At 41.1% G+C, this 12277-nt stretch overlaps 2 protein-coding genes across 3 annotated transcripts in view; one reads left to right on the forward strand and one right to left on the reverse strand.

Annotated features, from left to right (window-relative positions):
- LOC116842458 (homeobox protein prophet of Pit-1) overlaps window positions 1-6224 on the forward strand; it is a 40915-nt gene extending 34691 nt beyond the window's left edge. Inside the window, exons 5-6 of the mRNA XM_032811707.1 lie at window positions 234-333; window positions 3463-6224. Of these exons, the coding sequence (XP_032667598.1) occupies window positions 234-333; window positions 3463-3569 (207 nt within the window). The 3' untranslated portion in view covers window positions 3570-6224. The remainder of the gene's footprint in view (window positions 1-233; window positions 334-3462) is intronic.
- Window positions 6225-8553: 2329 nt separating this feature from the next.
- On the reverse strand, window positions 8554-11551 carry LOC116842457 (breast cancer metastasis-suppressor 1-like protein). Of its 2 annotated transcripts, XM_032811706.1 has the most exons (4): window positions 11370-11551; window positions 11223-11275; window positions 10716-10935; window positions 8554-10374 (listed from the first exon to the last, which is right to left on the reverse strand). In XM_032811706.1, exons 3-4 carry the CDS (start codon window positions 10928-10930, stop codon window positions 9900-9902), a joined length of 690 nt encoding a protein of 229 aa, XP_032667597.1. In that variant the 5' UTR covers window positions 10931-10935; window positions 11223-11275; window positions 11370-11551; the 3' UTR covers window positions 8554-9899. The 2 variants fall into 2 exon arrangements, with proteins under 2 accessions (XP_032667597.1, XP_032667595.1); XM_032811704.1 differs by lacking the exon at window positions 11223-11275 and having other exon boundaries at window positions 11370-11548.
- Between the last annotated feature and the right edge of the window lie 726 nt (window positions 11552-12277).

Raw genomic sequence — 12277 nt, forward strand, 5'->3', positions numbered from 1 at the left:
CTCTCTCTCTCTTGCTCTCTCTCTCTCTCTTTTCTTTTTTTCCAGCCGAACGATAAATCTAGCGGGCGGCGCGTGATTGCGTCGTTCGCATTATTTTTCGCGGGCAGTCAGTATTGTGCCACGAACGCAACGCATTCGTAACGGCCGATCTCTCGATTGTGCTTCCGGAATCACGAGCGAGAAATCGCCTGACGACGACGACGACGTTATTAATCGCTGAAACGACATTTCAGATGGGCACGACGTCTTACCCGAGCATGACCCAACCGTTCTCCATGTCGCATTCAGCGTCGAATATGTCGGCCGTCACCGGTATGCGACAAGATGCGATGGGTGAGTCATAAATAATGCAACGCCACACACAGTGCTTTAAATTGCGTGCGTAGAGTGAGTGCGACACGCGAGCGCGGCTCGTTCTCATTCGGGTCAAGGATTATGCAAATCCCCGGTATAATCCCGCAGATACCGCGAATATCTACCTTTTATTTCAAGATAACTGTACTCGCATCCTCGCGAAAAATCGATAGCGCGTTCTCACACGCCGCCACCCCGCCGCGCGAACTCGGTGGTGCCCGTTGCCTCTCGAGATCTCTCGATTACCGTTTTCCATTGACTTCTTGACCGATATTAATAGTCGCTACTTGAAACTTGTCCTACGCGAGATACTCAAATCTGTATTTAGAATTAGATCTGAGTTTTTTATTTGACTTTTGTGCAATATATGTATAATATATAACGTTGTAATCGCGATTCAGCTGAGGAACTCACGTCTAATGTTAGATTAAAATCTGAGTATCTCACCTGAGACAAGTTCCAAGTAACGATTATTGATACGGCTCTTCGCCTCTCAAATAATCTCTTAGAGATCTGCGTTTGGCGCAAAGTCACGTTTTCGGAGATCTGCTCGAGCCATTTTTCAAGAGTGATAATTTTGCGACTGTTACATCGCGAGAACATATATAAATAAGAAACAGAAGAAATATCTATTCGCTGAGTAGTCTAATAACTTATTCACTTGTACTAATATAAGTTATTGTTTACGAATAAGACGATATACATTCTCTGAAAACTTTACAAACGAAAGCAATTGTTTATTCTATTCGAATCAAAAAGTTGAGCAGATATGGTGTTAAGTCACCTACCATAAATATTTTTTTCATTTTCCTCAGGTATTCTTTCCCTCTCAGTGTACAGATTTATAGAGTTTACTGATAACAGCGTTCATCAACCGATAACAATATTCATATTGCAAAAAGTATATTAATAATAATACTTACCAAATAGTATATCGACAATAGTCATCAAATGATATATTTATAACAGTTACCAGATGATATACTGATAATAACAGTTGATAAAAGCGATAGTATACGGAAAGAATATTATAGTTAATTTATTTATTAGCTATATTATATAGTTCTTAGTATATAGTTCTATATTATACTTCTTTTTCATATAAATTCTTACCAATTTTATCATGTTTTCTTGTAATATAGAAATTAACTGTCGGTAGAATCTATTTTGTTAAAGAACAAAGTAATTTTTTTAACAGTACTCTTTAGTTCAGGAACTTAAGTTCCTAAAATATACATCCTAAAACGGATGTATAGTAAATTGAGACATTATGTTTCGACATTATGAGGCGGTGTGTTTCTCAATATTATAAAATTCTACATTAATATTTACTACAAAAATCTCTTCGTGTACTACAGCTCTGCTACACGGTGAGAAAAAATATCTAAAAAGTAAGAAATATTTCTCTGATGGATATTAATATTCATTTGTGCATTAATACACGGATTTTTACATGGAGACAAAATTTATTTCGAAAAAATAAACATGTTTTTTCTCAAAATCGATGCTTTTTTTCATGAAAGCAATTATACTTTCAATTTAAACAAAATAGAATTTAGACTTAAGTAAACATGTTAATATCCCCTAAATGAATATTTCGCATTTTTCAGATACTTTTTCTCTCACTGCTACTACTGACAGCAGATTGCCTCGATCGTGACCGCGCAATTTACCCTCACATCCGATTATTTTGTAGTATTTCAGTGGAAAAAACTCGTGTCGATTCTTTTCCCACCGCGAAACAGGCGTATAAACTAATTTCTACGCGACTTCAACGCGACTTCGTCCTTCCGTCTGACCTCCTCATTCGCCAACGACTTTCCGCGGCGTCCTCGCGGCCGCTGACCCGACATTATCGAATGATTCCGCAAAAATCCGGAGCGGAAATGGTGCGAATCCGACGCCCGTGTGCACGAGAGGCAGCGCCGGCTCCTCCAAGACGCTCTCTCCATTTCCGCCCCAGCGCCGTCTTACACCATTTCCGGCGCGAGATGGAATATCGCTTTTAAATCGAATCAAGACTATTCGCGAATTGCCTGCCTGCCTGCCTGCTTGCCTGCTTGTCGGCGGAGTTTGCGAGCTCGCGACTGCGACGAGCACGCGCCTCTACGGCGCTCGCAATCTCGCCCGCTTCTCCTTAACGACTTAACGTCTTAATGCCATAGCAGATCGACCGATTAGCGGCCGACTCGATCAAGCTCCGTGGAAAGTCGTTAAATCGAGTCACTCCGGGAACGATTCTTTCGGGGTGGAGAAAAGAAACCGACTTCTATGCGCCCACCGTTGACACTCGGGCTTATTTTATTACGGGGCTGGCGGGGCTCGCGCGCGCGTTCCATTTCACCGATTGACGTTCGTTAACGAACAACAATCCGCTATTATCCGAACACCTCTGGATTATCTGCAGCTTAATCGGAAAAATTCAGATCAAAATAGCCATGGTTCAAAGTACACGCCGGAGGAGGAGAACGTGCGCGCTACCTCTCGAGTCGGAATTTTGGATTCCACATCAAGCCTGCGAGTCTCGTCCAACTTGTAGGTTCAATGAGGAATCTTGAAATATAATATTATATAAACTATTGACCTACTTCAATAATAACAATGCTTACTCGCCGCCGCTTTCTTCGCGTTGAAGAAGCTCAAAAAACTGTGTGTGTGTGTGTGTGCAGCCTATGTAATAGCCTGTACAGTATCTTCTATAATAATCACAACGGAATTTTTAGAGGTAATATGGAATTGAAATTTTGGCTCACAAACTGCGAGTGCAATTGCATAATAAAATAATTATATACTGAAAAAAATACTTGAAAACTTATCTGTGGAATGAAGTCCATTTTTGCGAAAAAAATTCGCTTCTGGAAATAAACTTTATATTCCACGAATAAATTTTCCGAGGATTTCTTTCGCGGTGCAATTAAGAAGATTCCTGCTACTGATCTTTCATTGGAATAATAAAAGATGCGATTGGCGCCGGGAAGTTTATTATAATTTCCGCGGGATTAAGTATAAATATGTATTTTCTCTTTCCGTGCCGACACACGGAGACAAATCGGTCCTGAGCGACCGCGCCCCCGATTTGTCTGAGAACACATCTCCTTTCGGTTTCAGGGATGTCAGCGGAGGACGAGTGGTACAACAAAAGCATCTCGGCCCTGAGAATGAATACAGCTCACCACCCGAACCTGGCCGCACCGATGTTACAGTATCAAACATAATTGTAAACGGAGGCGGGCGGGCAACTCGAGGGTCTCGTCAGAAGTCGGACGGCATACTTGTGACCGAAATCGAGATGCCGTGAAGCGACGGTGAGGGTGGACGACGAGGAAGAGGCGGAGGAGGGGAAATAAGATGACGAGATCGACGAAGCCCGATCGAAGGACGACGTTTCGCCGTTTCGCAGACGAGAAAGAAACAAGAAAAAGGAACGGAAGAAACTATGGATCCGATTTGCGTTATGGCTATAATGAGCAGCTCGCGCGGCCGCGTCGACATCCTGATTTCGCACCGACACGTTCTCACACCTCGCTTGCAAGCGAGAGAGCTCTCTCTCTCTCTCTCTCTCTCTCTCTCTCTCACCCTCCTCTCTCTCCCTTGACATCTCGCGACAGCACGTTGCGAATACACGCGTGAAAGAGCCGCCATCGATTCGCCCTCGCAATTCGCGAATTGCTCGGTCGCGTGTCGGTCGATCGTGTGCGAGAGAAGCCACCAGCAATCGAGAAATTTTGCAATCGGAATTTTGCAATACTCACGACTGAATTCTCGCTTATTCGCAGTGATTCCCATGACCGATGCAGAGCGCAGTCACGACGAATGAGACGGAAAATAAGCGAATCGTGCGCCAAAATCGTAGGACAGTCGGGAGAGAAGGAATGAGAAAGAGAGAGAAAGAGAGAGAGAGAGAGAAAAAAAGAGAATGAGAAAGTACGCGATTCCCCGAGTGCAACTTGCACCCGGATTCGCGGACAACGAGAGTCGTGCGATTACAGAACGTCTGTACAGAATGTGTAAGGGCGCCTCACACGAGAGAGATTTGTCCGCGAGATTCGTATATTTTCTAACGTGTAACGGGTGTCCGCTCTTTTCGCGACCGCGAGTTCTTCTCAGTTTCGAGGAACGTAAGAACGCGCGCAAGCATCACGTAAAAACACACACACACACACACACACATACACACGAGTGCAAATACATACAAACAACCCTATATACAGCCCAGTCGGACCATGGATACGCAATCTCGCGCGCGACGCTTCGTTAGTCTACTCAACAACGATTCATGCCGTTTTCGTTAATCGGTGGGCGAAGGGGACGGGACTGTGTAAATAAGGGGTGCGGAGATATAGATACATAGAGGAGCGTAATCGGCAGATACTCTAGCATATGCGATTTTTCAATGTCCTTTTAAAAGAGTGTAAGCATACCCTTAGTGAATGATATTAGGCATTGATTTGTGTGCTTATGTTGACCACGATTTTGAATAAACAGGAAACGGGAGGAGACGCGGAGGGAACGCGGTGACGGTGTGATGGGTAGTGTGGTAGTGATGATGGCAGTGGTGATGGTGGTGGTATCTGAGACAGTGTCTTGCGTTCGAAATTTGAGGGGCGCCAGGGTTTCTCCCCATCGCGCGACGCTTGGCCCGTCGACACTCACCCCCTTTGATCCACGCGGATTAGAAAGTCGTCGCGTGCGAATTAACATAAGAAAGAGAGAGAGAGAGAGAGAGAGAGAGAGAGAGAGAGAGAGAAAGAGTTATGATTATTATTATTATTATTATCTATATCGCATCCCCGTTCCATCATGATTGAGACATGAGAAAAAGATTCGGTTCTTGCCGCGCGCGTCTCATCTCGCGTGTGAGAGCGTGTGAACGCGAGATGAAACCGAGTATATGTTGAGAGACTTAGAGATATTATCTAAACTTGTATATGTGCGTGTATGTGTGTGTATCACGAGAATGAGCGAGGTGTCGTAAACGAAGTTACTCACACACACACGCACACACACATATACAGAGAGAGGGAGAGAGAGAGACAGACAGGAATTACCATTGTGGGAGCGACGTCGATTAACAATTACCGACACTGTGCTCGTGCGAATCCTTCTTCGGGACTTTTACACACTTCTTGGTCCACGTCGTTCTTTTCCAAGACGGAGATGTGATACGCGTAACGTGTTAGCGTATCGACGTGTCGACGAAACGAGTCCACCGCGAGTCACTATGTGTCGTATTAGACAGGATTTACGCAGGACCATTGTCGCTCTCGTCGACACGTCCGTACGATATGCTTATGCACTTGTGTAAATTTGTGTGCGATAGCCTTGCTCAAGCCTGTTTCACACTGGGAAAGTATCCGACGCCAAGTAGAGCCGGTCAAGCGACAAATTGCAGCGAAGAGTATTATCTTATAAGACGAGCGAACGAGACTTCCTTCGCTCTACTGGTCCAGCTAGTATTCTCAAGTGTCACAGAGTTAAAATTGATCGCTGGTTTTTGTATCCACTATAAGATTGTCTGTGGTACACGTAGAGCTTACTGCATTCTAGTAACATCTGTTAGTAAATTTAGCTAGATATGAGGATTATACATTCATTTGTCCCTGGTCCTCTTTTGTTGTCTACCACAGTCACTTTTATAAGAAGGTTGACTGGCTTTAATCCGGATGGACGTCACTAGTCAGAGAGACTATCTGGCTAAATTTTACCAACAGTGGGAATGTAAATTCCGTCTCTGTCGTCTATGTTGATTAAATGCAAAACACATGCGATATTGCAATGTTTGCTAATTATTTATGCATCTCAGCTAATTTCTCCAGATCAAAATTCGCCGTGTGTATTTCATCCCTCGAATTAAACGATGATATCAACTTTTTCTTTCGTACATTAACTTTTCCCAAATTCTTTTAAACGTGCGCCGATAATTTGTCTATTTATTTGATAATAATTCAGTGATTATAACGATACGACAAGAAGACGCGTTGGTTCGTCGGCGAGAGAATTTTCGCCGAATCTGAGCAACGGTCATTCGATCGATACACTTCAATAATCAATTGATACATATTTACGATATGTTAACAGACTCTCCCAACCTATCACGTTTGCAATCTGTCGACTGACTCGCGTTAACAATCACATTGCTTTGTTCACGATCGTTAAACGCGCGGCGCCGGAGCTGCCGATTGCGCGTCGAAAGAGCGCGTCGGCGTCGCTGCGATTCTTCACCCTGGCTAATCGAGGCGCGAACTCGATCGTGCCGCGAATGAGATGGGTCGAGATTCCCGAGCGATCACCGTCCAGGTGATCGACAAACGCACAGGCTGACTGATTCACGAGGCCATCGACTATCTCTCAGCCGCACTGGGTGGAAAATACGAAGGAGAAGAGGAGAGAGAAGACAAGCTTTGCACTCAATCTCACTCATCCAGGGTCGAACCTCCAGCGATCGCCATCCGATCGTATTACTCTGATTAATTGATACTGTAACATTCAACCTGTTCGCGTCACACAACAGACGAAAAATCCCGCGATCAAACAAATCACCCGAGACGACTGTGTGTTTTATCATCGGGGAAATAATGATCGCGGATAATAAGTAGCCATTCCGAGGACGTCCATTGTCGACGATAATACGACGGGCACTCGAACGAGGAATAAAAAACACACACACACACATACACCGACGTTATTCTTCAGTACGTTGAACCGGTTGATCGTTACTCTCTCGCTCGTCGATCGTCCGGATGCTTTCCCGCGAAAAGTCAACGAAAGCCGGGAACAGGAGCTTTCGCGTTTGGACCCTTCGACGCTTCTTCAAGAGCTCCCCGAGATCGGAGGTGTGTTTGTTTGTTTGTTTGTTTGTGTGCGAGCATAAATATTGTACGCGGAGTGCCGAACGCGGTTCGCGAACATTTTCAACGTAACCGCGACTCGCCGCGACACCTCCCTGGCGCCTTTCAGTCGTGATATTTGGAGTCTGTCCAATCAACAATCGTCTAATATTGGTGTCATTTTTCGATAACTGTCTAATCAATATATCGACTCGAGGAGATGAAGCCGCAGAGACGACTGCGCATTGTTTTTTCGTGTAGTTTCGCTGCGACCTTATTATTATATCGCTCGCGGCATTCCACGAGAAATGTTCCTAAAGAGAAAACAAAGTTTGTAACATATCGCACACGTTACATTCATACGTGCACAAGATTAAAAAATAAACGACACACACGTACACGAATATTCACACACACACACACACACAACACCCGAAGATGCACAGAATGCGTAGGCACGTCTATGCGTACGTGCTCGCGCATCCAAATCACATACACACATGTCACGTGTTGTGTCGAAAGGAAAAAAAATTAAAAATTAAGTGGAAATGCATACCGGACGAGCGTAACATAGTTTTAAGCAAGGGTCACGTATTGTACGTATGTGTTGTACATAGCCTAAATAAAAATTACATTTAAAATTACTTTCTCTGTTGCCTCACGCGAACCGAACGCGACGAATCATTCAATCTGCGCCAAAATACGAAAAATTTAAGAGACCAGACCGAATAATTGATGCACTTTTATCAAACTGAGCATTATCTCGTCAGATGTTAAGTTTCTCACTAAAGAAGCAAATTATCTTTCTTCTCACCATTGCCTTGTTCTATTTGCGAAAACAAGTTATTGTTCAATCAATATCACCGTTATCAGTATTACATCGTTTTTACTAGCACGGCTTTCATTCTTGCAACGACTCTGATCTTTAGGCTCTAGAAGCCAATGGTCTATGGCTTGGTATCTTTTTGAAAGGATCGTATGATGGTAAAAACTTTTGCTTTTTTTAAATTTTATTAAAAAATATCAAATCATAAAATGATATCGTATAATTTTTACACGCACTAGAAGCAAGAGAAATATATCTCAGAATCAAGTAAATATAATCAATGTATTCACGAATATAATCTAGTAAGAAATAAATAAAATATCTTCTTGAAACATCTTTGTACGTCCGCAAAATGTCAGACAAAATTCACGTCCGCTAATTACAGAGTGGTGTTCCTCATCGACGCTCCAACTAAAAAGTTCCGAGTTGTGTTTTTCACGATATTAAATCGAAGCACGAGTTGCTAAATAAAGTTCAACCAACTAGTGCTGAACAAGTCTTTCAACGAGTGTACGTTCGTCGGAGTTTCAATAAGCAATAACGTTGTACAATATGTGAGCCCGAATTTTATTGACACTCTATACAATATATATAGATCAAAGAAATATCTAATTCTTGACGCTGCGAATAAAATAAAAAATAACTAATTTTTGTTAACAAAAGAATTATTGTTTTCAGTATCAACATAAATGATTCTGCGATTAGCTCAAATTTGCCAAATTCTCATGACAAATGGTTATACATATGCAACTCTCTGACATTCCAATATGATACGTTGGTACATTATTGTAATATTTTGTTCCCCCCCCCCCCTCTCCCTTTCAAGGCACTCTGCATAGACATTGCAGTCGTGACGATGCTGCAGTTAGAAAGACGTATTATTGATTCATATTATTCTTAAAGTTACTTACAATTATGGCTCCTGCACATAGGACGCGGTAATGCTTGCCGCGGAAATCCGCGCGACAGCCAATCAATATGTTGTTTTTCCGTAAGAGCTAGAAGGTTATTACAGAAAGCAGCATATTGATTGGCTGTCGCGCGGATTTCCGCGGCAAGCATTACCGCGTCCTGTGTGCAGGAGCCATTATAGGAAATTTTTATGCATATCAAGAATAATTATACATAATTTTGATTGCATTGTCCCCACCAATTTCCTGATATAGGCTTTTTAATTAGCGGCATAATTTGTAGAGCATAATTTTTAAAACAAATAATCCTCTTCTTTAATAAATTAGAAACTAATTATTAGTAACTTATATTATTAGTACTTATTAGTTTGACTAAAGTAGTTAATCTTAATTTGTAAGTAATCTTCCCTTATAAATTTGAAAAAAGATATACTCGCTCGCTCAAGAAGTCTTATTCTATCTAGTGTGGCCAGAAATCTCGCCCAGAGTAGCACCGGTGGCATTAAGGGATCACGCAAGCGTGCCTGTGTACATGTATACTTTGAACTTAGTTAGTATGCTTGTGTGCGTCATCCCTTCTCAATGTCACCGGTACTATTTGACGAGATTTCTGGTCACATTGATTCCATTTGGATCAGTATCTGTTATTAGCAATTTGTTAGTGGCAATTTGTATTTCCATGTCAATATTCCCCTCTGTCACGATTGCTATCCGTTAACAGATTCACTGGTATTCGTTCAAACACGCGACTTCGACAACTGCTATTAATGCAAGTCTTCTGATCAATATCGAAAGAATCGACAATGATACAATTCTTAAATTTAAATATTCTATTTCATTGCACTGAGTAAGTTGGATGAGAGACCGAAATCACTGTCTATGTAGTTGTCGATCAACGGTCACAACGACCACCGGTTGTACTCGTGCGTGTCTAAATGCCAATGGTGTTTCTGAATGTGCGTTCTTTGATTACACCGGAGATTACATTATCTCCGTTTTCCGACTGCTCAGACTCTTCTTTATCATCGCCCAATCCTCCAATATATCCGTGTCGTTGAGCATGTAGACAATGTAAGGACCTGCGACGGAAACGGCACGTCGTCTCTCCGTGTGATTTTTCGGTCGTTTATTGTTCGTGTTGAGCCACAAATCCGCGTGTATGTCCACGTTATTCTTGTCCTCCTCTAAACGACGGATCTTCTCCTGGAGATCATTGTGTATACAATCCCAAACTATGGACTTTTCGCTCTCGAAATTTTGCAGCGCAGCTTGCTCCTCAGCATAGAATTTATTCAGAATATTGTTTAATCTGAATTGCTTCAATATCCCGGCCACTTCTGTTTTCGTCTTCAGGTTCTCCTTTAGCCGCTCCAATGGTATCAGATACTCCTCTGATTTTCCCACTCGAACCTCTCCGAGTTTAGTGTCCACTTGTGTGATTCTTTCTCGATATAATCTAAGATAAACAGAGATATATTTCAAATATTGAGCTCCTGGGAGCTTTTTAACATAATTCTTATGTCACCAGCTTTTAGATTGTTCCAATAGACTCAATGATTCTTCTGTGGAAATTTTAACATGAAAAGTTGTTTCCACAGTTACTATAAAACTATACTAATAATACTATAAAACTATGCTAATAATATTATAAAATACTAATAATACTAATAATACTAATAATACTATAAAACTATACTAATAATACTATAAAACTATAACTATAACTATAACTATAACTATACTGTATAATAAAAAAAACCCAAAGTATATGAATATAAAGTGTATAAATATTCTTACTGTTCTTTTAGCAGAGTAAACTGTCTTTCTAAATCTACCAAATTGTCCATACATTCATTACGCCTTCGTTCGCATTCATCCTCATCCATCTCTGACGAGTCATCACTGTCAGTATGCTCTGCACTGCTGTCACACGATGCAGAGCTCTGACTGTCATTACTGTCATGCGACATTTCCTCTCCTTCACCCTCTGATTCATCTTTAACACTTGGCATTTATCCTGTGAAACAAAAACAATGTCATATATATCTTATATGTGTGTATATATATATATATATATATATATATATATATATATATTTTTTTTTTTTTATTTATTTATACAATACACAATGCACCAAAATATCATACAGGAATAAGTAATCCCGACGAAAGATAATTTAGTACACGAGGTACAGCGGTTTGAAGAATTCATAACATAACTTATACTAATATTTTCGTGATATTTCGTGATTATGTTATGCACAGTATAATCATACACATACACAGAATAAAGTCAAGACTTACCTTTTAAAAAAGAAAATGAAGTGTTTGCAGAAACCGTGGATTTCCAGGAATTTCTTTGCACGTATCGTAAAGAAGGAATAAATGGACACGTGAAACTATCGTATTACCTCCGATGTAATATATATGTAATAATATGTATGTACTTACTGTGCAAGACCTTAATGACCTCAAGTTTTTTTAAACAATTGTAGAAATATCTCTTGATTGCTGTATAGATTTACAATACAAGAAACTATCCGCTCAATTGTAAGCATAATAAAGGTTAGGTGAAAAATGGAGAACATAATGTTGGTACCGCAGACGTTTACATTGAACTAAATAATAGACCCTATAAGAAGAGATAGGACACCGTAGATTTGTTCACGTCGCATACCCCAACATGCTCCTACTCGCTTCAACGCACTCTGATTGGTCACGTAGTGACGTGAACCAATCAAAGTGCGTTGGAGCGAGTAGAAGCATGTTGGGACATGCGACGCGAACAAACCACGGGTCTTGTAGATACTAGATTCGCCATGTTTGTGTTCAAACCTGAAGTATACTTGTCTCAAGTCACAAGTCAGCAATGCAGCCAGTGTAGTCAATGCAACTGAAAAGAACAGACCACTGATTGCGTTGTCATTCAGCTGATGCTCCTAACTGGAAGCGGGGTACCCAAACATGGTGCAGCCAATCAAAACGTTGACATACGATGTCCTGTCTCTTCTTATAGGGGGGTTTTCCAATTGCAATATCCCTAGACACTTTCATGCACACGGCGACACAAGTTGAATTCCAATTGTCGTAATCGAGTGCTTTCCAATTGCTTAACACATCTTGACACATGTGTACACAGAAATGCACAAAGTGTAACGTTGTGTACGATTCAATTGGAACAAAGTGTATACGTATGTCGGGTAGGGTTAGGATTATTTTTCAACTGTGCTTATATTTTGATATTATTTAATAATAAATAATAAAATCTAAATATTAAAAAAGATATTATCTACTTCACGTCGCAAATATCAGTCTTTTTTCAAGCCGCTACGCTTATTAACTTTAATTGTCACTAGAAA

Source organism: Odontomachus brunneus, unplaced genomic scaffold, assembly GCF_010583005.1.
Source record: "Odontomachus brunneus isolate Ranch 3 - 2012 unplaced genomic scaffold, Obru_v1 Obru_scaffold_025, whole genome shotgun sequence".
NCBI lineage: Eukaryota > Metazoa > Arthropoda > Insecta > Hymenoptera > Formicidae > Odontomachus > Odontomachus brunneus.